Consider the following 27,327-nt stretch of genomic DNA (forward strand, 5'->3'; position numbering starts at 1 on the left):
GCGAGAGCGTTGGGCCGACGACGGAGCCGAGAGCGACGGATCCCTCCCCGGACCGCTCTCCACCGCCGCTCCCCGCGGACTCCCCGCAGCCCCCTCCCGCCGGGATGGGCGGTGCAGCCCCCGCCCCTCCATTGGCCGCCGTTCCTCCCCGCCCCGCCCCGCTCCCCGCCGGTGGTTCGGGCGAACTTTGCCGCGGCGGCCGCCGCACGTGGGAGCCCCGCGCCGAACCTCCCCCCAAAAGCGCCGGCGGCTCCCGGCAGCGATTCTCCCCACCCGGCCCCGGAGGCGGCGGCTCCGCCGAGGCGATGCCCCCTTGAAGCTCCGCCGCGGCGAGGCCCGGGGGGCGGCGGGGATGCGGCGGAGCGCGGTCCCCTTCCTCCTCCTCTTCCTCCTCCGCCGCCGCTGAGCGCTGCGGGGCGGCGGCGGAGCATGGCCAGGGCGCCCGGCCGCCGCCTCGGGGTAGCATGGCCGTGAGCGCGGCGGCCGCCCCCGCCGCCGAGCCGCTGCCCCGCAGCATCTTCAAGAAGTTCCTGGTGATGCTCTGCTCCCTGCTCATGTCCCTCTACGTCTTTTACTGCCTGGCCGATCGCTGCCAGACCTTACCCGGACCCATCATCGCCGCCGGCGCCGCCTCGGAGGAGGAGGAGGGCGGCGGCGGGGGGTACCTGGGGGGCTCGGCCGAGCTGCCCCCCTGGCAGGCGGCGGCGGCGCGGAGGAAGCGGCTCCTGCAGCGGCTCAAGCAGCGGCGGCGGCGGCAGGAGGCGGCGCCGGGCCCGGAGGTGCCGGCCGGGGACGGAGGGAGCCGGGCCGGAGGTTCGGGAGGAGGAGGCGGCGGGGGCAGCGCGGCGGGCACGGCCGGCACCCTGACGCTGCTGCTGGGAGAGGGCAGCAAGCGGCTGCCGCAGGCCATCATCATCGGCGTGAAGAAGGGCGGCACGCGGGCGCTGCTGGAGTTCCTGCGGGTGCACCCCGACGTGCGCGCCGTCGGCGCCGAGCCCCATTTCTTCGACCGCAACTACGAGCGGGGCCTCGCCTGGTACAGGTACGGGGCGGGGGGGCGGGCGGCAGCACGGCGGGGCCGGGCAGCGCTGTACCCGAGCCGGCAGTGCCCCCCGCTGGCCGCCGAACCTCAGCCCGAGCGCTCCTCTCGCTCCCCGCATCCCCCAGCCCGCGGCTCTCCACCGCTTCCCCCGTCCCTGCCGCTCCTGAACCCTCTCCGCCAGCCCCCTCCCTGACCCTCAGCTCCCCCCGCTCCCGGCGCATCTCCCGACTCTCGCGGGGCAGAGCTGCCGGATGCTCCGGGGGCTGCCAGCGCGATGAGCTCCGCGTCCCGGGGCTGTGCGGGGATGCGGGGTGGGAGCCGAGCCCCGAACCCCGCTGCTCCTCTGATTCCCAGCCCTTGAAAGCGGCTTTCCTGCCTCCTGCGTGCAGAAGGCGCACGTTTCCCATGCAAATGTTGCAGCAGCCCTGCGATGAGTAAACCCAAACTGTCAGTTCCAGGGCAACCCACGCGCTCACCTGCCTCAAAAACAAACAGTACGGTGGATGGGGTTCTTATTTCAGTGCGTTAGTGTTTCATTCAACCAAAGGGAAGGAGTCCCCTTGAGAAGAAAGAGAACGTTACAGCCAAGGGGCATTGTTGCTGTTCAGATGATTTCCTCATGTGTTTCAAAGTTCGCAGAGGAGCATCTGCCGGAGGTTCCTATGGAAAAGATCGGTTGGGGTGGGGGAGAAACAGCTCTTCTGCATCGCGCGTTTGTGGCTTTTGTGAATAAGCAAGCAAAAAGGAGAGGATTCGGGGCAGCCCCGGAGCTTATTTTGCTTGCAAGTGAAGCACGGCTGTCAGTAGAGAAAAATCAGCTCAGCTCGTGGTGACAGCCTGGAAATGTGGAGTAGGATAGTACCGACAGTCCAGTGTTTATGTAAAGTCTTAACACGTGGAAGTGATGAGCTTCCCTGCGTGTCCGACGGTGTCGGGAGCGCGCCGGGCTGCTGCCGGCAGCAGGGTGTGGGTTCTCCAAGCAGAAAGATTTCCTTTCGTGTGGGCTGAAGCTGTCTACAGAATTATATTTTTAGTGCACGCTTATCCAATTTCCACATGCCGACCCCGTATCAGAAACGAAGCATTAAAAAGGAATCTGCAAACCTCAAGGAGTTTAATCAAGGCTTGACTTTGAAAAATAAACACATGGCTTTGGGATGGCATCTACTGAAATTTATGGGGGATATGCAGGAAAGCTTATTTATCAAAGACGCTCTCGAAGCGCTGGGGAGCAGACAGCAGCGGGTTTGCCCCGCTGGCTTTGAAATGAAGCCTGGGCGAGGAGTGCAGACCCAGACAGAGGAGGAGCCATCGGCAGTGAGTGCACAGCACAGCCCTCAGCACAGGGGGTTTCATTTCCCAGAGGTTTGGTCCTGATCTGGCAGCTCCTACCGTTGGAGGTGCTGCCCTGCAGGCTGTTTGTGTAATGGTTATGTCTGAGCACTGGGTACGCGAGGGCTCCCATTAATTGCTGCAGTTTGTTTGTTCTGCTATTTGATGTACTGAATTTCACCATTTTTTTTTATTAGCCCTATGGAGGCTGAGGTACAGTGAATGCTTTGTATGGGATTATTCCTCTGAGACCTAATCTTGCCCGCTTTGCTTGTGTGAGTAATCCCTCCGAACGCACACGGTCCCGTTGTGATGGCAGTGCGGTGTCAGCCCACCAGTAACCCATTATCCACCCGTTGTAAATGCTCACTTTACAATGTCTCTCTCCATGGGTTTGCTGTAATCTTTGATGAGGGTTCAGTGCTGGGGAAAGGGCCAGATGTTTGCCAGGGGTCCTCATTTCTTATCTTTGGCATCAGAGTCTTAGGTTTCACGTGCATTTCTGTTTCCCAGCCGTCAGACTAAACAGCATCATTACAAGGCATAAACATGGGGTTGGCTTTCAGCGCCCACAGGAAGCCGGCCCGGCCAGCACCCTGTTGCAGGGAGCACCACGTTCATGGCTGTTTGCATGGACATAGGTTTGTACCAGGGGAACTACTTCTGGGTCAGTGGGTCCAGGTGGCACCGCAGAGGAGACCCTGGGAAGCACAGAGGTGAGATGTCATAGAATCATAGAATGGCCTGGGTTGAAAAGGACCACAATGATCATCTGGTTCCAACCCCCCTGCTATGTGCAGGGTCGCCAACCAGCAGCCCAGGCTGCTAAAAGCCACATCCAGCCTGGCCTTGAATGCCTGCAGGGATGGGGCATCCACAACCTCCTTGGGCAACCTGCTTCAGATGCAACCTCAGGTGTGAGAGGATTGTGGTTCCTCCTAGGAACAAAAGAACACCTCCAGTACCCGCTGCTTGATGTGGGGTGCACGGATGGCAGTGGGTCAGCATGGCCCTGGGTGCTGCACAGTGCACACAAGTGATGGGAAGCGCTGCCTGTTAAATCGAGCAGAATAATGGCTCACCTCACAGCCAGCATTGTGTCTGGGCGGGAAGGCAGCTGTCTTAAAGAGAGGCTGATTTTTAAAAATCAATCTGACTGGTTTAATTTGGGAAGTGTGACACCTCCGAGCTCGTGTGTGGGTTGAATATGGAGGGAAGATGTGTGCTGACGGAAGCTCTCTCTGTTTTGGGTTTGCGAGTCCCCTGTTTGTATGGGGACAAAGGGAGGGGAGGGGGCAGCCCACAAAGCTCTCATTGACTTCCCAGCACAGAAATCGCTGCTTCAGCCCTGAACAAGGCTATTGAGCTCACAGAGTTCAATAGCAGGTGAGCATGTGTTTTAATAGCGTTCAACTGCATCCCCCACCCGGAGCACGGCTGCACACAGCCTGGGGACAACTCAGGAATAGGGGCTAATCCAGTCAAGGGAAAAAAAAAAAAAAAAAAAAAAGCCTGAATAAAAAAATATCTGTGTTTGTGGGTGATATTGCAAGTCTGGCTGGTTCCCTCTGATCCTTTGTTAGCCTCGCGCTGATTGAGCTGCCTGTTGGAATGTCATTAGGCTGTCAGTCACCCCAGGAACATTTATTTCATATGTTTTAATCTCCCTGCTCTGCAGCACCGATGCCAATTCCACTAGAGCGAAGCCAAGCTAATGTCATTAGATTACACCCGATCCAGGGGAAGATGAAAGATGCTTCAAAGTTACCCCGTCAGGTTGGGAGTGTAAGTATCACTCCTCCCCACTGCTCCCAGATCTGGGGAGTTCTCTCTCTCATAATTAATGGCCTCTTGAGATTTCTCTACAAGGCTTTCTTTATTTTTCCTTCTTTTTTTTTTTTTTTCTTTAAGTCCGGGCAACCAGTGATGTTTGTGAGTGGAAGGGAACAGAGGATGTCTTGGGATGGTTTGGTTTGGGAGGGGAACGTGATCAGAGCTGCTGCTCACAGCTGCGTCCCACCTTCCTGTGCAATTTCCCAGCCTCAGATCACAGCAAAACGAGAGCCCTGGGGATGGAGGTGGCGGCCCACTCCTGCAGTGGTGGCTGGCCCAGAAGTCTGGGCTTTGTGGTCCCTGTGATTCAGCAGCACCATCTGAGAGTGCTTTGTGACCCCAGCAGTGGGACAGGAGGGCATGGATGGTGGCGGGAGAGGTGCTGGGGAGTGAGTGCAATTAATGAACATTGCAGCAGGCATCAGGAGGTGCAAACCTCTCTGTAGGAGGGAGATGCTGTAGCAATAGCTGCCTTGGAGCAGCATGATCTTATCACCTGTCCTCGCATCATCTGCAACACCACCAAGGCTGTGTGTTCATAACGTGCCCTGCCAGAACGTGGCGTGTGCTGTTGGACATCAAGTTCGTGCTAGTTTTGGTTTTCCACTCCCTGCTATGCGTGTGTGAGAAGTTCTGGTTTAGCAACGGCTGCTCCTTGTCCTGAGAACACCACGTCTCCCAAACACATCTGAATTGCAAATAGCATCAAGTGCAGCCCGCAGCAGTTTTTCTGGAGCGTGCAGCCTCGGACAAACCCATGCTGAAGAGGATCAAGGTCCTTGTTTATTTATTAGCTGTGTAATCAGATAACGTTTCACACTGAGTTCATTGTGCCAGGTGCTGTATAAAAAAGGAACAAAGGATGGTCTTGGCCGCAAAGCACAGATAATTCACTGTCGATAGCAGGTGGAGACTGGCTGGGGCAGGCTCAAAGTGCTCGTCTCCTGGGCAGGGAGTTGTCACAGGATGGTAACTGACTGGTTCTGGTGCTCAGCACTGCTTTTGCAGGGAATCTGAGCTTGGACACTCTAGGGCATGTTGGTGAAGGCTTGAAGCAGTTGGAAGGCTGTGCCCTATGACTTTGGAGGCACGAAAAGTATCTGCCCATCTGTAAAAGCAGGAGGGATGTCACTGCTTTGAGTTTGAGACATCTGGATGTGGCACTAAGGTTTAGCGATAGGACTCGGCCGGTCAGGTAATGGTTTTGCACTTTGTGATGTCAAAAGTCTTTTCCAACAAAACCACTTCTGTGATTCTAAGGCACTGAGAACACCAGGAAGGCAGATACAGACGGGCCTTTCCTTGTCGCAGATGCCTGGGACAGCCTCGGCTCGCTGTCACCTCGCAGCACGGCAGAGTGCCATCTAGTGTGTGTGCCTGATGGCACCGTCAGATGGTGGCACCGTCTGGACGCAGCACCCCAACAAATCCAAGTGCAAAGAGCTGGGGTTGGGGCTCTCATTCCTCAGATAAACCCCGCAACGTTATTATTATTGGTGGTGCTTTTAAATATTTTGCATCCATATGTATCACTTCTCTTTGGGCAGCGAAGAAGCACGTATCCAGTGCTGATGGTGGGGTGAGAGCTCCCCTGTTGGCACAAAGGGAGAAGTCAACCCCATCCCCATCAAAAAGCATCCAAACAAGTCAGTGTTTTATTGGACTCATTTTCTCAGTTCTGCCTGGGGACGTTCAGAGATTCAGAAGTCTGTGAGGCCCATCCTCCTCTTCAGCTCAGCTTCTCGCCCTGTTTGGTGCCCGGGTGCAGGAGGTCAGTGCCACCTGTGTGCCCCCCATCGCTCTGCCCATGCTCCAGGGGATTGCAGCAGGGTCTGTCCCGACCCTTCCTGCTGGTGCTGAGCAAGCTTGAAAGTATGGCCCGGCCGTCCAAGATTTTGTCAGCTAAATTCATAGAGCAGCATCTTGTGAAAAGCAGCGCGAGGCTCCAGCTGGCTGGGGCCAGAGCCCATTTATGGCAAAAATTGCGGTGCTTCTTTAGGGAAGCAGCAAATTCACCCTGCTTATAAATCCCATGTCCTCCTCTGGGATCGGATCTTGCAGATCCCAGCGGCCCTCCCTCCTGTGATTTCTCCACTGCCTGTGGGGGCTCCTGCCAGTAGTTCTGCTGGATCTTTGGGGCTGCCCCATCCCTACCACCGTGCCTGCAGCTGAGCTTGGGTTTCACCCCGACCTTTTGAAGTCTCTAATAAGAGCAGTTGGGTCTGGGGAGGGGGAAGGGAGCTGGGTCCTTTCCAAGAGCTCAGAGCAACGAACAAGTAAGCAGCAAATCGGAGAGTCACCTCCCCCCTGCGTGCCCTCCCTGTCTGCATTAAAACTCCTGAGCCGCTAATTACGCTTTTCCCCTGGAGAGCGTCGAGGTAACCCAAACTGCCTCCGCAGTGAAACAGAAGAGGTTGGCAACGGGGAGCAGGGGCTGCTGTTGTGGCCATAAATCTTTGCAAATTCATTACGTGCAGGTATTAGGGAAGGGAAGCGGATTAGGTTGCAGCTAAGGTCATGTTCCTGGGGTGGGATGCTGTGGGTATTTCCCCCGGTGCAGAGCCCTTTTGGGGTAGTGGGGCTGTTCAGGCATGGTCTGGAGGGCTGGGGCCGCCCCACTGTCCTGGCTGCTGTCCTTGCACTGCCTGGAACATGCGGGTTTTCATGGCTTGGGGTTAAAAACATTTCCCCCCAAGCTGTGGGACCATTAGCAGGACGTGAATCACAAATAATTCCGCAGGAAGACGTTTCTCAGAAATCCCTGATTCCCTTTGGGGACAGACAGCCCATCCTCCTTGCTTCCTGCATGTGCTGCATAACTTGCTTTTTTCAGTTGCAACACCATCAGTTGTGCAGATAGAAAGATCCCAACTTCAAACTCCCATTGAGCCACAGGCTGGGTCTGGACAGCATCCCCTGCCCTGGATGGTGAGTGGGAGCTGAAAGCAGCCCATCAGACCTTCAGCTTCCATTGCTGCTGTGCCATCTGAAGCTGCTCAATTTTCATTATAATTTTTTTCCCCTAACAAGACACTTTTTTCTGCTGAAAATGTTAGAAAGGGTGATTTGTTGTGATGTTTCCAGCTGGAAAAGGGCACCCTCCCGGAGCCCGTGCTTGCTGGGGTTGCCTTTTAAGGGAAAATACCAAAACTAATTGTTTCTGATTTCCGTGTTTATCTGATGATCGATATGTATGCACTTTCACATGCACATTTTTGGGCTCTAAAATGTTGCGTTTTATCAGTAACATTCAATTTCACTTTCATGTTCCTTATTATATCACCGTATACCAGCACCTTTCACCACTATTGGAACGTGTTTGTGCTGTCGGACCTGAGCAGTCCTGGAAGCCTTTCTGGGGGGAGAAATCCCACATCCCAGCTTCTGGGTTTCCCACCGTGACGAAGCTGTGTCCTGAGCCCTGTGGCATAGGGTTAGTGAGAGAAGGACCCTGTGTTGTACCTTGACTGGCCTTGGGAAGCTCCTTTAGCCTGGCTGAGTGATGATGAGCCAAGGCCATGCCCAGGTTGTGCCTCAGTTTCCCCAGCTGTGAAATGGGGCTGCGCTTACCCACAAAGGACTTTGTGAGAGCTGCTCTGCCTCCTGTGCTTTCCAGAGCGGTGAATCCACAAGAAGGGGCTCAGAGAGGAAGGATTTAGTGGGATGGGATGTGCACACCTGGAAGCCTCCAGAGGGGCCAGAAGTGGGGGAAGGGCTTCCTGGCCGGACCCAGATGCAGAACATGGCAATTAATTGAGTTTGTCTGCCTCCAGCATCATGGGGTCAGCATGGGGGTGGGACACAGGCAGGAACCCTGCACAAGCCCCCTGTGAGCAAAGCATTTGGGTGCAGATATCACAGGATTCATCTGCTCATCGCTTCCTGATTACAAATGGGGTGTCTGGCCGGGTGACAGTGACCTGCCAGCTTGCAGCTGGTGCCTGGATTTGTCCCTGTTTCTGGCTCCCATCTGTGCACCCTGATGATCCCAGGGGCTCTGGCAGAGTCGGTGCCACTGAGCAGCCATCACCCTCCCCTCGGCTCTGCTGACCCCGGCCAGCAGCACTGCAAACCCACAACTGGCCAATACCTTATGATCCTGCAGGCTTTCCTGACTACCACAGGGATGCTGAGGAACAAATTGCACTGAGGAGTCCCACACACACCCCGAGGGGTCACAGGACTGTGGACTGTTTGCCTGCTTTGCCCTACAGCTCACAGCAGTGTGCTTAGGGCCAGCATTTCTTACACTACAGAGCCATACTTTTCCCTCTAGTTTGAGGTGTAATCTAAATTCTGTTAATCCTCTTGTAGGAATCTGGCTGGGAGTCTTCTCCATCTGACAACTTGCTGTAAGGGGTGGAGGTGTAGAAGGGGTGATGGGCACCCTGTCCTGAAGATCCTGAGCAGTGGGGTCCTACAGAGGGATACCCCATGGCATCACGTCGGAGTTGGGTTTCCTCTGCTTTGAGTATGCCTCTCCCATAGGGTGTTACTATAGGATCACAGGGAGAAGTGAGCGAGGCTACCATGTCACACCTCAGCTCAGGTGCTTTTCTCCTCTCCATCCAGATTCACCTTGGTACCCATGCTTGTGATCTGGCACTCCCTGAAGGCTCCGATCATCCTGCTGCACAGAGCTGCTGGAGCTCACTGGGAGTTCTGCCATGCATGAAAGCTCTTCCCTCCATCTCTGGGAGTTTCCCACGGTCACACCTGCAGAGTGCCTTGGTGGGTCCTGCTCTGCTCCAGGTCACCTTGCCTTGCTGGGAGCCAGCTCATCCAGCAGCTTTACCTTACTACCCCAGGAATATATATATCTATCAGACCAGTGAGTTTTGCAAACTCTCTGGAGTCTGTCCGTCTGTCTGTCTGTCTGCATCCCACAGTGCAGCTGAACCCATCATCCTCACACTACAGCAGCAGTGCTTCCTCACCAGTGAGTCCTCCCCAGTCCTGCAGCTCTGGACTCCCAGGGCAGGTTTCCAGGAATGCCGTCCTTAGCATCTCCTGCTCAGCAAATCGTGGCCATCATATGTTTAGGGGAAAAATTGGATTTGCCTTGTAATCTAATCGATGTTAAATAACAGTAATTCTAACTCCGCGGCTCTATGTTTAAAGTGCAGTTGGTCTCTGGGGATCATCGGAGTTATTTAATCTAATGAAATCACCATTACTGTCTAATGAGGGTGCACCACGGGGATACCTTTCACTGTGCCTTTCCTTCCCTGGAAGAAAGCAATGGTTTAATAACTGGCAGCCAGAGCAGAGCATTCAGCAGGGATAAGCAGTTATGGTGCAGTGGGGTAAAGGTGGGGACCAGAGCTCTTTTGCTACCTCTGGTGTCTTCTTAATGTTAGGTGCTGTTTCTTGAGCTGTGTCAGTGCTGAGCACGTTTTCTGGCCCAAACAGGAGTTACGGTTTCTAACACCTCTCAGTACTTCATCCCACCTCACAGGCTGACTCCAGCAGGTTGCTCCCTGCATTTGCTTTCCCTGTCACAGTCCAGAGTGTTTTTGCCATTTTTTTTTTATTTTTAAATGTTGTCCCCCAAACTTGTTGTGCTTTTTTTGTTCTCATTAAGCAATGTTTCCTTATTTCCTTATATCCTTGTAGAGGGAGACAGGGCCTGTTCCCATGCAGTTTCTGAGCCTCCCAGTCAGCTCAGACTGCAGTCCAAGCCAAGCACATGCTGCTCTCCTACGCACGGAGCTCATTGTGTGCAAATAAATGAGAGTTACGGTAGCAGCAGGCAGGGGCTGTGCTGCTGTCAGCTGTCAGCGTGGCTGCATCCCACCTAGCCAGGGCATTGCTCCTTCCCCATAGCGTGTGCTCTAATTTCCCATTATGATTTCTTTCATAGAACTGATACTTACTGTACGTCGCTCATTTGCTGCTAAAATGGCAACCATTAGAGCAATAAGTGGCAATTACCGACGGAGCAGCATTCAGTGCTTCCCTGAAGGCTGAACCCTGCCTTTGTGGAATGGACACCCACAGTCTGCAGTGCTGGGGCTCCAGGGCAGATTGTTTGGGATGGGGTGGGGTGGGATGCAATGGGATGAAATGCAGTGGGATGAGATGTATTGGGATGGGATGGGATGGGATGGGATGGGATGGGATGGGATGGGATGGGATGGGATGGGATGGGATGGGATGGGATGTATTGGCTGAGATGCACTGAGATGGGATGGGATGGGATGGGATGGGATGGGATGGGATGGGATGGGATGAGATGGGATGGGATGTATTGGCTGAGATGCATTGAGATGGGATGGGATGGGGTACCTGCTGTAAGGGTGCCCGGCAGTCTCCAGGTGCAGAAACATACTCCATGTATGCCAGGAGTGGATGTATCTGGCTTGCCATTGGCAGCTGATGTGGATAAGGATGGGTTGTGGCTCTATGCGTGCTGCTGATCTACTTGGGGATGTGTCCCCATCCTCTGAGCAGCCCTTCCTCAGGCTTTTCCCGGAGAAACAGTTTCCATACTGAAAGAAAAAAAAAATAAAAGTGAGGGACATGTCTACTAATTCAGTCAACTCCTAAAAAACCATATCCATGCTGCACAATAGCACATCAGAGGTCTGTGAAGGATCTGACACCCCGGTGAGGTTGGGTGCAGGTTGGGTCCCCATGCATGTCAATGAGCACCAGGACGGCTGCATTCAGAGCCTGCAGCCCTCTCACACCGCCTTCATTATTTGTGTGCTATCCAGCGTCATTAAGATATCAAGTTCATTTAGGTACATCCACATTGGCAGTTTAATTATGTCTGGGTACTACTCTGTATTTTATTCATGGACTATCTGGGGGCGGTTGTCAAACACAAGCCCAGGAGATAAAGGTTTGGTGGTTGCAGAATGCTAATGTCCTGCTGGCTCCCTTTTGACAAATACACATGCCAGTTATTACCAAACTGATTATTTCATTCATTAACACCACATACATCAGCTCCCTTCACCCAGTATTATTGTATACATTCATCTTTTCATAAACAATTACCTGACAAGGTTGGGAAAGGCAAGTACTGGGGAATTAATGCTCTGATGGGAATTTCCTGGCGTGGGCTCGTAACAAGGTGCTGGGTGTGTGTGGAATGCCCCGTTAGTGTGATCGCTTCATTAATCAAATTAGGGACAATAGCACGTCACATGAGCCCTTGTCCCTCAGTGGGTTGGGAGCCGCTTGCCTTGTGCTGGGCGCAGCGGATGTCTGTGATGGGAAGAGGGGACCTGCAGTGGTGCTTACAGAGCATCCCCTGTGACCAGCCCACAGTGTGCAGCTTTTTATTAGTGTTATTACTGTCACAAGGAATATTTGCATGAGAACAGGTTCTTTGTTCATTTTTTGTGCCTATTTTCCGACTCTCTTGTGTTGCTTTCCCTTCCTACATTGGTGATGGGAAGGAGTAAGGCACCGAGGAACCAAACAACTGGGGAGCATCTGGGGAACAAAACCTCCATGTCTTCTTGATACATTTTTTTATAGTAAAGCAGAAAAGAGAATATGGGCAGACATGAGCAGTGACGAATAACCAAACCCATGTAGTAATCAGTTCTTGCAGCTTCCTTAGAGATAGTGGAGAACACATCCCACAGAGGCTCAGTGTGTTGTTGGTCCCATAGTGTCTGTTTCCATATATTGGACCCTTCATGTTTTCCACCCAAAGCTGCCACTCAGGACGAGTAGCTCTAACCCAGCCACAATCAGTTCAGCTTCTTCCTTGGAAAGTGCTTTGGGGTCACATTGCTGCTCTTCTCCAGCGTGGGATTTGCAGACTAAATAAGGGATCTGAGTGAGATTTAAGTGCCTATCTCCCTTAGTCCCCTTTGAAAAAAGCCCCACTGGGATCACTAAGAAGCTTTTGCAAAAGGCATTAATCCTCCTTGCTATCTCTGTCCATCTCTTTGATCACACTTAAGAATCTTCAGTTTCAGGCGTCCCAGCTTTTCAAGTGGCTTCAAAGAGCCAACATCTCACTGGTGGGAGCCCCTGGGTCCTGCTGGGAAGGAGCTCCAGTCCCTTTCAGTTGGGTGCCAAGGGGGGAAGATGAGGTTTATTGGCCTGGATCCCAATGACTCCTCTCCTCTCCTCTCCTCTCCTCTCCTCTCCTCTCCTCTCCTCTCCTCTCCTCTCCTCTCCTCTCCTCTCCTCTCCTCTCCTCTCCTCTCCTCTCCTCTCCTCTCCTCTCCTCTCCTCTCCTCTCCTCTCCCCTTCCCCCTTCCCCCTTCCCCCTTCCCCCTTCCCCCTTCCCCCTTCCCCCTTCCCTTCCCTTCCCTTCCCTTCCCTTCCCTTCCCTTCCCTTCCCTTCCCTTCCCTTCCCTTCCCTTCCCTTCCCTTCCCTTCCCTTCCCCTCCCTTCCCCTCCCTTTCCCCATCTTATCCATGAATGAGCTGGATCACCTCATGTCACACTGATGCCCAAGTGACTGCATCCCCATGCAGGATGTGGAGGGAAGCATGGGGTGAGCATCCAGCCCCACCTCTGCCTCTCCCCTGCTTGCTGCACAATGTGCTCATGAAATTTAGATCTGCAATCAAGTGAGAATTCCTGAAATATGTAAGATGACTCTGTTTGATACCGGGTGAGACAGTGATGCATTCCCTGGGATGAGGTGGAATAGCTGAGCATATAAAACAGCTCTTAATGCACGACCTTTTGAGCTGTGGCTAAAATGCCTCAATAGACAGCGGAGCTGGAGGAGGCCGGGTGAAATTGCTCTGCATCTTCAGCCCTGGCCCCCACCCCACACAGAACTTGCAAATGAGGCTACGAGGAATCTTTTTAAGCTTTCTGTTTTCTGGAGACTTTTGCCCTCTTTGCACTTGGCTGCTTTGCTCCAGGAATGAAAGTGGGCAGCCCTTTCCTCACCATTAAAGTTTCATTTAGCAAAAGGACAAAGAATTGGCACAGGAAGGATGAAGAATGACTGTGAGGGTAAACTTGTGTGACTCCATATATTTTAGATCATAGCCTGAGGTCAGTCCCTCTATTTTATAATACAGATAAAGGATTTTCTGGCCTTGCAGCAGGAGATGTGTGGTGATATATAAAGAAGTCGCTTCTCAGCATAATTTAAGAAACAACCTCTGTTCTCAGAAGAGTGGGTTTGGCTCTCCTAAAACCCTCCATTGTGCACACAACACACACAGGTGTACTTCTCCAACAGGAAAAGAACACATCACACTATGCTCCAGAAATTAAAAATCTCTTATCAAATCATATAGGACTCCAGCACAGCATCTCACAGGATGTTTTTACCTCTAGGAGAGTGAGGCTCGCCACATGGTGCACTGCTCCTGTTGCCATGAAAGTTGGCACTTGATCCTACAAAATCTGCAGCAAGGGAAAGCTCTGGTCCTGCTCCCGGGACAGCCAGTGTTCGTGCTGTGGCCACTTTTTTTTTTTCACTTGAAGAACGCGTGCGTTGCTGTGATCGTGCATGTCTAAAATGTGTTTGCACAGAAGAAGAACGAGCCAGACATGGAAAACAAGCAAATCACATTATGCACTGGAGGCAGTAATGCCGCTCCCGAGGGACAGAGATAATAGAGCAAAAGACAAAAGAACAATGGACTTTGCTGGCCTGAGCGCTCGCCTGATTGTGGCTTTGCTGGAATTACCCCCAGTGTCCTCAGTGTCACTGCTGGAACTGGACTGGGCACAGCGTGGGGCTGTGCAATGTGTGCTTCAGGTGCCAGCATCCCTACACTGCTCTGAGCACAGCTCTGCACAGCAGTCCCATGGCACGGCAGGTGTGGGTTCCTTCCAAGCTGGCTGTCATTTGGGTTTGGAAAAACTCTTCGTCCCCAGTTTTGGAGGCGATGGAATGGGATGCAGAGGACAGGGCAGGGCCCATGGGTGGGTGTAATGGGGACGGCTCTCCTTGCCAGCTTGGTGAAGGAGCCTCCAAAGCCAAGGCACCAACAGCTTTTGGAAGACCCTGGTTGAGCTATACCCTAAAGGCTCCTTTGAACAGACCACTGAAACTTTGAGATATGCTTCAGGCTTTCCTCTCTTCCCATTCCTTCTTTCTTTCTTCTTTCTTCCTTCCATCTTTCTCACTGTTCACTTCTGTCCTTGTCTTCTTTTGTTTTTCATCTTCTTGCTTTTCTTCTCTTTTCCTTTCTCTTTCTCTCCTTTTTCTGTCCATCTGTCTATCCTTCAATCTTTTTTAGATCTCAGCAAATTCCAGGGAGGCATCAGTTGTCTTTAACGCCCAAAGGAAAAATTGAAGGGAAGGGTTCAATTACTCGTGTGAAAAATGAGTCTCCTAACCGAGGTCTATCCATTTGCTAGTTGTGCTTGTTTTAAAACTGAATTATAGAGACTGCACATTTTTCTGGAGACAAATGCATTAATTTTTCTCAAAACAGACAAGAGGGAAGCAGAGGGAAAATAAGATAATAAGAGTTTCCACAGTGATTTATATGCCTTTGTGAAAAATAATGGGGGAGGCTGCAGCCGGCGGCTGGGGGGAAGGGGTGGCGGTGGCAGGGATGGCTGGGGGAGAACTGCCAGAAGTCCGAGCAAGACGTTGGCTTTGGATGATATAAGATAGCTTTACATCTTTCTCCTGCTTGAAAAATCTCTCCTTCTCTCCCTCTGTATACACACACATGAAATATATGCCATACGATGCTCTTCAAATCAGCGCAGGCCATGCTGTTTATACAGGAAAGGATTGTGTTTCTTGCCAACCTCTCCCCAGCCCTCCCTCTTCTGCCAAAGAATAAACTGGGACCTTCTGAAAACAAAGTGGTGGCTGCAGTTTGTAACAGATTTGCTCTTGTGTGTGTTTACCCAGGGCAGGAAAGCCCTTCCCCGGGGCGGCTGCCTGTGCTCTCAGGCGCAGAGCAGCGGAGTTGAGTTTATTTTCTTGCTATATCTGTTCCCTTTGGTTTGATTTACACGCAAAAAGAGATATTTTTATGATAGCAATAGCAAATTGGGTTTCTTTATGGCTCATGAGAGCTGTTTTACAAAATTGGACTATTTATGTAGTGTACTGATTGCGATGTAGTTCCGAATTTAATGTCTAACTGTAGGGGATAAAGAAAAAAAAAAAAAAACCAACACAGCAAATGGTGTTTTTTTAAAAGCTACAAGCTGTTTGTGAAGCAAGATGCAATGAGTGACTTTTACTTGAAAAGACAGTGGACATCAGCAGCTCTTAACGTTTGGCCAAGTGAAGGTGAATGGAGAACCCCGAGGGCTGGGGGCAGTTTCAGCAGTGGGTGTAATTCATGGAAACCCCCCAGGAGGACAACAGCTGCCCCGGTGGCAGTGCCCGTGCTGGTGGCTCTCTCCAATTACTCACAGGAATGACTCAATGCCTTTATTCCCTGTTGGTTTCTGAGTAGAAAATCCCACGGTGTTCAGAGGGATCTGAGAACAGAGAAGCTGAAAGCGATGCTTGAAAGCAAAACCCAAACGTCGTCCAGGGCAGATGGTTAATGGCGTGGTTCGGTTTATTTGCCCAATGCAAATCACATCCCGTCTGCCCGTGGCTGCAGGGAGGCCAGTTCCTGTTTGTTTGGCTAAAGCAAGGCTGAGATTTCTCCGCGGCTCACAGGTGAGGTCCCCAGGGACCACAGAATTATAGAATGGGTTGAAAAGGGCCACAATGATCATCTCATTTCAACCCTCCTGCTACGTGCAGGTCGCCAACCAGCAGCCCAGGCTGCCCAGAGCCACATCCAGCCTGGCCTCGAATGCCCCCAGGGATGGGGCATCCACAGCCTCCTTGGGCAACCTGTTCCAGTGCCTCACCACCCTCTGTGTGGATGGGGATGAGACATGAGGCTGTGGGATCAGACCTCCACTTCCATGCAGACACAGCTGTCCTCTGGGGGCTTCCATCAGCCATTTGTCTCCTTCTCCCAGCCCAAAATCTGGCAGCACTCTGTTGGTGGGTCTGTCCCCCCTCCCTGTGTTCAGACCAGGAGGGCATTTCAGGGGTCCTCATCTTCTCCACTGGCCCTAATTGAGGGCTGGAAAGATTCTTCACAGATTCCCAGGTTTTTAAAGAGGAGGCATTTGCATATTAATAAGAAGCTGTTCAGACTGATTGGCTTAATGTGTTTGGGGTAAGTATAATTAAACGTCAAGGGAAATATATCATGGAGTAATGAAGCTGAAGCTAATTTATCAAAAAATGAGGCCTAGAGAGGGAGACATTCCCAATAATAAACAGTTCCTCAACCTTCCTCTTTAGGTGCTGTGCTTGAAGCATACGCTCTTGGCAATCCGTATGGGGAGAAATGACCTGCATATTGCTTTGTCCTGGAGGTCCTTCTCATTTGTGCCCCAGTGCCAGCCCCCTGCCATGGCTGAGCCCATCTGTGAGATCTGTGGGGCAGAGATGGGGGATGGTCCCTGTGGGGCCAGCAGCAGCACTGGGGAGGGTGCTGGGGTGGTTTTACATACTGAACACTTCGGGAAAGAAGAGCAGTCATGCGGGTTTGTTGTACCAGACTCAGTTTTGCTACTGGGTCACTTATGCCTTTTTTTCTTTTTTTTTTTTTTTCCTTCTCATCTCTCTGTCTTTTTACTCCAGAAGCTTTTCAGAGCACATGCTGTCTCCTGCTCTGTTTATATACTAGGCTCCTGAATATCAACTCCTGTAGCCACAGCTTTGCTGTGAACAAAAAACGCAACCCTCATTCAGGACTGCAAGGCCAGTCCCAAAACAGGGTTTGCTAACATCAGGGTGGAAGGTGAGGCTCAGGCTGAGGTCCACACTCATCCCCACAGAAGCTGTGACCCATCTGCATCCCAAAAAAATCCCCCTTTGGCAAAATCTGGCAGAATTGGTAGGTTGTAGAGTAGTAGAGGCAGCTGTAGAAGGTCACTGCCAGAGGTGATGGGATGGATCTGGGCATGATGAGGAATGGCAGGGTGTGTGCTGCCTGATGCAGGGCATTCCCCAAAGGTGTTTGCTCTCTGCCTTCCCTGTGCCCTGCAAAGAGCACTGAGGTTGAGGAGCAGCAGGCTTGTGGTCACGGCCAAGAGGAAACACTGCAGGGCTCCCCTGCTGCAGAGGGGGCTGGGAAAGCCAAGGGAAGATGCAGTAAAGCCAAGGGAAGATGTGGTGAAGTCAACCCCAGCAGATGAAGCTCCTGGTGGCACAGCTTTGATGGCTTTCCCAGCCTCTCAGAAGGGAAAAGGGCTTTTCCTGGGGCTGAGCTTGGAGCTGGGCCATCGTCCATGGAGGCTGTGCCCAGGTCCCTGCTGTGGGGCAGCAAAACATTCTGGAGTGATTTTCTGAAGCACTGAAGTGACTGAACCCTTGCAGAGATGCCTGCGATGCTTGGCATGCAGCAAGGGAATAAATTAAAGAAATTGCTTTTTATAAAATAAGTGAAAATCATATAGATATATAAATATATGAATTATGTATATATATATAAATTATGTATTTAATATATTAAAAAAAAAAAACAACAAAACAACAACAAAAAAAAAAAAAAAACACCACCACCCCACTGCAGTGCTTTGTGCACAGACAGCAGTGCTGCTATGGCAGCACTTTTAGGTCAGAGCATCCCTAGACATCCTCTGGCTGTAAAGTGGCATTCCCTTTACCCAGCCCATCCCAAAGGAACAGGATGAGGGCTGGGGCAGACACACAGGGCTGCATTTTAGGGATGCTGTGTCAGGCTGTTGTCGTTACCCTTAACTTGTGTTTTGCTGCAGTTTCCTATGGCAGGAGCTACAATTCTCTGTTGGGTGAAGTAAGAAAGCACTTGCAGCCAATGCCATGTTGCTGTCTTCCTAATCTAGGCTCTTTTTAAGTATTTGGTCCTCCAGGCATTAGCGATGAGCAGCATGAGAAGGACTTGGCTGGGTGCCCCAATGGGCAGCGGTTCTGCTCCCATGCATCAGAGTGGGACATGAGTGAGCAACACTGATTTTAGCCAAATTTAACCATCCCTTGGGGATGCTGTGCCCATCCCACAGCCCAGAGGAGGCTGGATTCCTCCTCTGCAAGGGATGGCAGAGGAAGGAGAGAGGGGTCGGCAGCCATGCTGATAAGATGCTGCCTGACAGACGCAGCGTGGAAACAGATGCTCCCAGCTGCAGCTGTAATGAGATCCATAAATACCGAGGGTTGCTCAAATAAACGCCGGCATCCGCCACACGATGAGCTCAGGAGCTGCTGTTGTCAGCAGGCACAGGCTGGGTAGATTTGGGGCAGGAGGAGCACAAGGCAACGTTGCTGCAGCTCTGTGTGCAGGCTGCGGAGTGAAGGTGCCCATGCTGTGCCCAGCTCCAGATTTCAGGGTTGTTTCCCGGGAGCCTAAAAGTGCAGAGGTTGTGGGTATGTCAGCATGCTGAATGCTTCCTGCCCTTTCAGCTCAGCACAATTGGGCACTGGTTTGAATATCCTCTCAGGAACACTGGGGAGAACAAAAATCTCTGTGCCCTGAGAGGTGTCATTTTGAGACTGATGTCAGCAGGAGTTGGGTTTTACCCAGTAGTTCTACACCCAGTGTCCTGTTTTCCCCATAGGTGCTTCCAAGCATTTTCCACTCATGAACGTTCCTCGTTCCCATGGGTTTCCTTGGGATTTTTTGGTAGTCCTACCAGATTCCCGAAAGGCATCTCACCATATATTGATCCCACGTGATGTCTGAAGGAATAGGAGGGTCAGGGAGCTCGGCTGTGTCTCTGCTGCTTTCACAGCCCTTTCAGAGCTGCCAGTCCCCAGCCCAATGTGAGGACAGCTCCGTCTCGTTAGGCATTGGTTTTAATTTATTTATCTGTGCACACTCCAGGTTACATTATCACTCTTTCCAGAGCATCTTTCTTTTTAATCTCCTGTACGTGCTGTAATGGCCCTCCTGGGAGCAAGGGCCTAAGAGGAGGGAAAGGGAATTGCATGTGATGGCAGTGCTTGTTTTCTTTTAGCATTTTCTGATGCAGAAATGCTTGAGATGCTTTGGAAGAGGAAGGGAAATGGAGTGGGAAAGAGGACGAGCCCGCGTGGCTGGGGGCTGTGGAGGACAGAGAGAAATACACTGTGCTGTGGGGCATGAGGCTGCATTGCATGCACTGTGCCTCAGTTTCCCCACTCTCCTCAGCCAGTGGCCTCATGCCAAAGAAGGCTCTGTGCTTCTGTTAAGGCTGCTGCATGCGTGCCCTTCCGTCAAGGCTGCCACAGGCATGCCCATCACCGTGACACCAGGCCTGATCCTGGTTCCCATTTCTGCTTCATTCCCATCACCTGCCCAGTGCAGCAATCCTGTCCCCTTAGCTGCCAGGTGTCATGCTGCAACCAGCACCTCTGTCCCTGTGCTGCTGCAACGGGCTGGGGAAAGCCCCCAGGTGTCCCAGCTTCTTGCTCCCAGCTGTGCCCCCACACTGCAGCTTAGGACTTTTCTGCTGCAGCTGTGACACCGCTGCAGGCTGCAAACCCTGCACGAACACACCCTCCTGGGTGCTCTGCTTGTAGGGATGGAGCCTGATACATTGCTGCCGTTTCTGGACGTGAAGCACTGCTTTGTTCCCCAGAACCTTGCTCTCACAGGGACACACCACCAACTCCTGTCTCTAAGGACTCTGATCCCATGGCCAGGGTCAGGCCAACGCCCTGCTCAGATTTGTAAAGGGATCATTATGCAGTCAGTCAATAAAGAGACATAAAAGCCATAATAAACACGACATCAAAGATCATTCCTGCACCAGAAGTGCCTGAGGCTGGGGACCAGTTATAGGGACGTCCCAGGGTGACCCCAGCATGAAGGTGCCCACGAGAACGACTCACCCATTGGGGTGCATGAGCCACTAAACCCAGCACAGCACCCACTGCACGGCTGAGACCTTGGTGCAGCCCCACTAAGGGCCAACTGCGAGTCCGCACGCAAATCCCAAATGCACCCTTTGAGGAGAGTCCTCCTCTCCTGTTAAGTAATTAAATAAAGCCCCGAGCTCTACTAAAATTAAAATAACAGAATCCATTTATTCTGGCAGGGTCTGCTGGTGGCTGCTCTTGCCAAAAACATTTTTGTGGTTCTTGTCTTTTCAAGTGGCTCTTTCGCAATAAAACCCAGATGCCATTAGTCCAGGGAGGCCTCCAAGCAACTGTTTACGTCCATGAAAGATGCCCTTTGTAATTAATTAATCTCCTGGAAGCTGTGGCAGCACATTCCCGGTGGGTCCCAGCATGTCCCTGCCCGCCGGGCTGGCAGCCGAGGTGCAGGTTCATTCCTGAGCACTGAAGAAAGCCTTTGTGCTGCAGCTCAGCCATTGAAGGGGTTAATCTGCTCCTCAGGAAGACGCAGCAGAGATTTCAACACTTAAACTACCAAAACCCAAACAGAGGTTGGCATGACATTGCACGGGCTGCTGCTCTTGCTCAGTGGCCAAGCACAGTTGTAAGAAGGTGGCTCTTAAGCACAGAAGCACAGAATGGGTGCAGCAGGCACAGCTGAACAGTGGTAGGCAACGTTGGGTGCATGAGAACAGGCAATGTGCAGGGGTATTTTTGTCATCTGCATCCAGCTGGGTGTGATTAGCATTGGGGATTACTTAAGGCTGAAGTCAATCAGGGGTTCTTGCATCTCAGTGCCATCAATTGATTTAACCCACCAGAAATCTGGCCAGGCTATTTCTGACCCATACATCCTTTTGGCTTTGCAGCATCAGGTGATAGCAAATCCCAACACAGAAATATGGCTCTGCTTGGCAGAGGTCTCCCTTGTTCTGGTTTTGAACCTACCTCCATCCTTAGTGTCCAAAACGATATTCTATGGCATCATGGAATCATTAAGGTTGGAAAGACCACTAAGATTGTCTAGTCCAACCATCAGTTCATCACCACCATACCACTAAACCACACCACTCAATGTGACATCTACGCTCTTCTTGAACACCTGCAGGGACAGCAGCTCCACCACCTCCTGTCAGGGTGCTGTAGAGAGCGATAAGATCTCCCTTGAGCCTCCTCTTCTCCAGACTCAACCATCCCAGTTCCCTCAGCTGCCCCCCATAAGACTTGTGCTCCAGACCTCTGATAGCTCTGTTGCCCTTTGTCGTCCTTTAGCAAGTGACAGCTCTCTCATACCACTCAGCTTGTTTGTCCCTAATTCAGGGATTTTCCCCCAAATAGAAAACCTCAACAGACACCAACTAAGAGGTGGCTTCTGTAGGGACCATGCCTCTGCTCAGCCTCTATGCAGCTCGGTTTCAAACAGCAAGAATTGCACTAGGAACGGTCAATCCTCACTGCCTCGTTTGTTTCATAACGACTCAGCCTGGGATCTGGTTGTTATTGGTGTTGTTAGCTGTTGTTGGCTTTTCATTGTTGCTGTCTTGATAGATGGGTTTAATTTGGCCGGCGTATTGCCCAGCTTTGCACACCAGATGTTGCTGCAGCAGGGAGCAGTCCGTCACCATGCGGCATCACATGGGGTCAGTGCCTGGGGTCAGGGCATGCAGGACGCGGGTCCCAGGGCTGCAGTTGCCATGAGAACAGTGGTGGCACGGTGGTGAAGCCCCATCCATCTCCTGTTGCCCTTGGGCTGCTGGTGTAGGAAAAATCCGCTGCCTTGGATGGATGTCATGCAACCAAATGGTGAACCTCTGGCATTCTGCAGCCCCCATTTGGGGGTAATAACTGGGTGGTGTGAATCTGATGGATCTGATGTGGTGTCTCTGTGCAAGGAGAGCTAATGGAACTCCCGGGAGGAGCAGATGAACATTTGCTAAAATGTCCTGCACCTTTCTAGCTTGCCTTGTTTAACTCAGACGTCATCCACTGGCCAAATCCTGCATTCTTTTAGCATATCCCACCCAATGCCCAGCCCAGGAGAGCAGGAGTGACCCAGAACTGAGCCCTCATCTGGGCCAGGAGAGCTTCCCAGCATCCTGTACGCAGAATTTCTTTGGGTGGAAGAAGGAAATTGCAGAGATCAAGGCGCTGACATGGCACATTTTTATGTGACATCAGCTTGCTGCCACCTTGAAAATACCAAAAGATGGAGTCTTACATCCTGCCCCTTGAAAAATCCCTTGTGCCCTGAAGAAAGAGAGTCTTGTTACTCAAGAAATTCACTGTTATTATGGGGAATTTAAGCCAATGTGCAGGAAACGCCAGTGTGGGCAGGATGGAATTTAAAAGGGGTAGGATGTCAGGATTGTAGAGGTTTGCTCTGTTCTTCCAGTGTCATGGCATAGAATCATGGAACGACAGCATGGTGAGGTTGGAAGGGACCTTAAATGTCCACAGCCCTAACTCTGCCATGGGCTGGCTGCCCCTCACCAGCTCAGGCTGCCCAGGGCCTCATCCATGGCCTTGGGAACCTCCAGGAATGGGGCAACCACACTTCTCTGGACAACACCTCACCGCCTCTGGGTAAAGGAGTTCCTCTTCATATCTGACCTAAATTTCCCCTCCTCTTGTTTAGGACTGTTCCCCCTTGTCTTGTCACTATCTGTTCATGGTAGGATGAGAGGGGGGATCCATCTCAAGAAGTCCTTTTGAGGGCAGAATAGGATTACACCAAGTTTCTGGTGTGTGCTAAGATGCTTTCTGAGTTGGAGCACTGTGGGCTGACTATCCATGCTAGAAGGAAAGCGAGCTGCGTTGGAGTCATGAGGTGTGAGGACATCATGGCTGTGCTACTTGGACACCTCTAAAATACTTGGCACTAACGTGTCCCTCTCCTTTCAGGGACCTCATGCCCAGGACTCTGGAGGGGCAGATCACCATGGAGAAGACCCCCAGCTACTTCGTCACCAAGGAGGCCCCAGCCCGCATCTCCTCCATGGCCAAGGGCACGAAGCTGATCGTGGTGGTGCGGGACCCCGTGACCAGAGCCATCTCGGACTACACACAGACGCTCTCCAAGAAGCCCGACATCCCCACCTTTGAGAGCCTGACCTTCAAAAACAGGACTACGGGCCTGATCGACACCTCGTGGAGCGCCATCCAGATCGGCATCTACGCCAAGCACCTGGAGAACTGGCTGCTCTACTTCCCCATCGGGCAGATCCTCTTCGTCAGCGGGGAGAGGCTGATCAGCGACCCCGCGGGGGAGCTGGGCAGGGTCCAGGACTTTCTGGGCCTCAAGAGGATCATCACCGACAAACACTTCTACTTCAACAAAACCAAGGGCTTCCCCTGCCTGAAGAAGGCGGAGGGCAGCAGCAAACCCCACTGCCTGGGGAAAACGAAAGGCAGGACCCACCCCGACATCGACCAGGAGGTGGTGCAGAGGCTGCGGGACTTCTACCGGCCCTTCAACATGAAGTTCTACCAGATGACGGGGCAGGACTTCGGCTGGGACTGAGGCTGACAAAAATAATTTAAGAAAAGGAAAATATAATATAATATATATTTTTTTTACGTATCAGTAGGGGGCGGGGGGAAATACAGAAAAAAATAATAATAGTTGTGCTGAAACATGATTCATTCTTAATTTTTTTTCCTTTTGACCCTACTTGGTTCTTTCTTCTCTCAGAGATTTGTCACCAAAAGAGGCTGTGAACTGCAGCCTGGTGCCATGGACATCCCCTACGGCTTGGGTGCTTCTTCCAGCAGGCCCCTGGTTTTGCACTGGGATCCATAAAAAGAAATACTGGGGTACAAAGCTGCAAGGTGTCTTCAGGTCACCTTCAGAAGTGATAGGTGAAAGGAGGAGCTCATGGCCTGGCAGATCAGCTAGACTGTGGCTTGGAAATGCCAATTCAGACCTTTTTGTCCCGTTCTCATAATGAAACAAAGGAGGTGCAACATCTGATTTGGTTTTCAAAACCTTACTCTAGGAGATATTTTTTACTGCATAAAATCTTTGAGAGTTTTTCATTTATCCGTTTTTTGTTTGACATTTGCCTCTTCACTAAATCAACCTCTTTTCATTGACCAAATTTAATTTTCACCTTACAGAAGCCAAAAGCAATGTTCCTTTGGTTTGTTTTTGACCCCCCCCAAAAAAAATCACCAAAAAGAAAACAAATTATTCTTTTGACTTTAGGATGGAAATGGTCAAGCAGTCAGAAGTTCCCATTCAAGGGAAGTCCCTGCTCCCAGGAGCATGCACCCCTGTTGCTGGGCACTTCTTCCACTGGGGCCCATCTGAAGGGATTTGGGTGATGGGCAGGGAAAGGTTCATGATGCATGTGGACCTGTTGGGGATGCTCATTAAACATCTGGAAGGTGGTGGGACCCCGCCATCCCACTGCTCACACACAGGAACCAAGTTTACAGTGTCTGGCGGATGATCTTTAAGCCATAATGAAGAAAAATTGCATTCAGAATGAGGAGAAGTTGGTGGAAGGTTTCTTATCCTTTCCTGAAGAAGAACCGAGGGGGAAGTGGGAATGAGAGCATTGGTTGTGCAGGCCTTTGAAATTGTCAGGCAAAACGAATCTGTTTGCAATAACCCGAAGCTTTAAATTCTTTGCTTTGATCATTATCACCTTTTTTGGACAGTAGAAATGGCTCAGAGACAGAAATCTATTAGTGCAGCAGGATCCTGCATTACTGTGGGCTCCTTTATCTGCTGGTTCTTTATCTCCAGCATTTTCTAGGTGATAGGAGCACCTAATTATGGCATGGTGCTGTGTACCAACATGATGCTCCCCTTCCTAAGCCCAACTTGAAGAAAGATGTGATGGGGGCCAATAAACTTAACTGGGCATTATGGGCATTACCTGGAAAAGCTGGCTGGGAAGGATCATGAAGCCTCTGCTCACTGCCTGTCTGCATGTCTTCATGCCCCATCCCAGGAGGCATTCAAGGTCAGGTTGGATGGGCTCTGGGCAGCCTGATCTAGTAGCTGGTGCAACCAGCCTGCAGCAGGGGGTTGGAACAAGATGATCCCCTCCAATCTAAGCCAGTCTATGATTCTATGTTGGCCATGATCCTAATGAAATCACAGCGGAGTTTTCAAGGAGTCCAAAGAATTTCACAGGGAAAAGATGCAGAGCATGTACCAGAAATTGCCATTCAATAGCAGTCATTTCCAGCTTGACTGTCCTGCTTGCTGTGTCAGGAGAACAGCTCAAGACCTGGACAACTACATGGCACCAAGTCCCACTGCAGGTGCTCAGCCACATCCCCTCCTGGCTGCCTGTAGCCCCCATCCCTGCATCCTTAAGGACACAAACCCACCTGGTTCTGCATGCAAGGCCAAGTTCCCAAGGCAATTAAGACCATTTCATTTGCACTGTGGGATCCCAGGACTTTCCCCCACCGCTGTACCCTCAAAGCTAGTCTCAGGTCCCCGTGCCCTGATGGCAGGGCTGTGGCATGGGGCTGGTGGCAGCAGCTGTGTCCTGGCCCTTGGCTCAGTGCAACCCTATCTGGCCCCACTGCTTATTCTCCCCTTCCCACTATCCCTACCCCAGGCAACAAGGAGGTTTTCCAAGCTGCAAAAAAGAGTTACGCAGGTAGCTCCTTTGAGACTTAAGGATGGGGTAAGCTGTACATGCTTTTGACAAGTACAAATATCATTTGAGCATAATTTAAAAAAAAAATCAATATCATTATATTGCTACTGTCTCTCATATGGTCATATTTAGACTAGCATAAACTGCTTTATAGTGCTACAGATTGTTGTCCCCATATTGAACCAGCTCTAGCAGTATGAAGCACCTTCCTACAAACGAGTTTCTACAACTGCCAGCAAATCACTGCCATTAAATCCATACAGCTCCAGTGCATCCCCAAGCCCAACTCTCATATGTGCCTTCAAAACACTCCCAGCATCCCAAATTTAACTCCCATCAATGCTCAAATGCTCTACGTCCATTAATTTCTGACTCCCTCGATGCACACCTAGTCAAACCATGTAGGGATCGGGGGCTGTAATTGATTTATTTTTTTTATCTGGGCCATAAGTAGTTTTGAAAATCCCTCCACATATGAACAATGGCTTTTAAAAAGAGGTCATGCAATCAGATCGCTTTGAACTCTAATGGTGTTTAAGCCTCTAAACTCTTTAGGCTTATTTTAAAATCCAGCCATGAAGTTTAGATTATTTTAACCTAAGAAGAATTGAAAGTCAAGTGTTGAAACCTGCAGCCCTCCTGGGCCCACGGCACTGAGTATCTGTGTTAGGAGGACTAAGCAAAAGCAGCTATAAGTAAAAATGAAAGTGACCCTATAGAGTATGATTTTTTTTAAAAAAAGCAGAGAAATCAATACATTAATGATGAGAAATTAATTCAGGTAACTAAGATCTTTCTGATCTCGATAATCCAATGCACCCTTAGGCACTGTAAAGCTCGGGCTCCTACACCTCACGGTGTTTACAGTCTCAGAACATCTGCTTGAAAAGAAAACTTTACAGAGCCCTGAAAATTTCAGACCAGTTGGGATTTCCTTTTTGAGCCCAATTTGGCACTGTGAGACACGGCCTCTGCTGCTGGGACCTGGGGGAAGGCAAGGAGGGGCTGTGAGCAGCACTGATTGCATGCAGTGAATGTCCTCAGCTCCTACAAAACGCTGCTAGACAAGAATGTACCCAGATAGAAAGAACACAAAGGCCAACACGCCATGTAGAACAGTGAAGGTGACTCCTGTACGTGGAATTCGGAGTGGGCTTTGGGCTGCAGCACCACAGAGTCCAATTTCTGGAGCATTTGGTGATGCCCAGCCTTCACTGAGTCATTTTGACTAACCCTGATGCACAGCCTCCTTGGTTCTCTGGCACACACACTAGCATATGCAATGTTACATCTCCACATTTGGGGAAAAAATGCCCGTTTTCTTAACCATTAAAAAAGTTCTTGTTCTTACACAATGGTTTCTGGATTTTCTCTCCTCCCTCTCCTCTGCTCTGTGATGCTGTCATCTCTTTCCCTTTGGTGCTATTCCAGTATAAAGCAGACTGATTTTAATTTAATTTAAGAATGAAAAAGCACACATTTAATAAAGTTTACGGGTACTGAGAGGCTGTGCTCTCTTTTTGCTGGCGGCAGCAGCCTGGAAGGAGCAGGGAGCTCTGAAAAAGGCAAAAGCAGAATTACCCACTCGTGTCAGAGTCAGTCTACAAAACCACTTGAGCTGGCACTGCTTGGTTGGAGATCCCCACTTTGGCTCTTGATCTTCTTGGCATCACTTCCACAGCCTTCTATCTTGCACTTAGCGACGCTTGATGTCTTACTAC

The 27,327-nt window shown here is 51.2% G+C and overlaps 1 protein-coding gene across 1 annotated transcript; it reads left to right on the plus strand.

The window, feature by feature from the left end:
- Nucleotides 1-176: 176 nt before the first annotated feature.
- HS3ST3A1 (heparan sulfate-glucosamine 3-sulfotransferase 3A1) lies at nucleotides 177-27,109 on the plus strand. Its single transcript, XM_085239971.1, has 2 exons — nucleotides 177-1,042; nucleotides 22,887-27,109. Exons 1-2 carry the CDS (start codon nucleotides 465-467, stop codon nucleotides 23,503-23,505), a joined length of 1,197 nt encoding a protein of 398 aa, XP_085096097.1. The 5' UTR covers nucleotides 177-464; the 3' UTR covers nucleotides 23,506-27,109.
- The last annotated feature ends 218 nt before the right edge of the window (nucleotides 27,110-27,327 follow it).

This window comes from Meleagris gallopavo, chromosome 20, assembly GCF_905368555.1.
Source record: "Meleagris gallopavo chromosome 20, MGAL_WU_HG_1.1, whole genome shotgun sequence".
NCBI classification, from domain to species: domain Eukaryota; kingdom Metazoa; phylum Chordata; class Aves; order Galliformes; family Phasianidae; genus Meleagris; species Meleagris gallopavo.

What these genes read in the sequence shown, in the direction of transcription:
- HS3ST3A1 (XM_085239971.1), top strand. Translation starts at nt 465, where the DNA reads ATGGCCGTGAGCGCGGCGGCCGCCCCCGCCGCCGAGCCGCTGCCCCGC. An exon ending in CGGGGCCTCGCCTGGTACAG is followed by an intron (nt 1,043 to 22,886) that starts GTACGGGGCGGG and finishes CTCTCCTTTCAG; the next exon opens with GGACCTCATGCCCAGGACTC.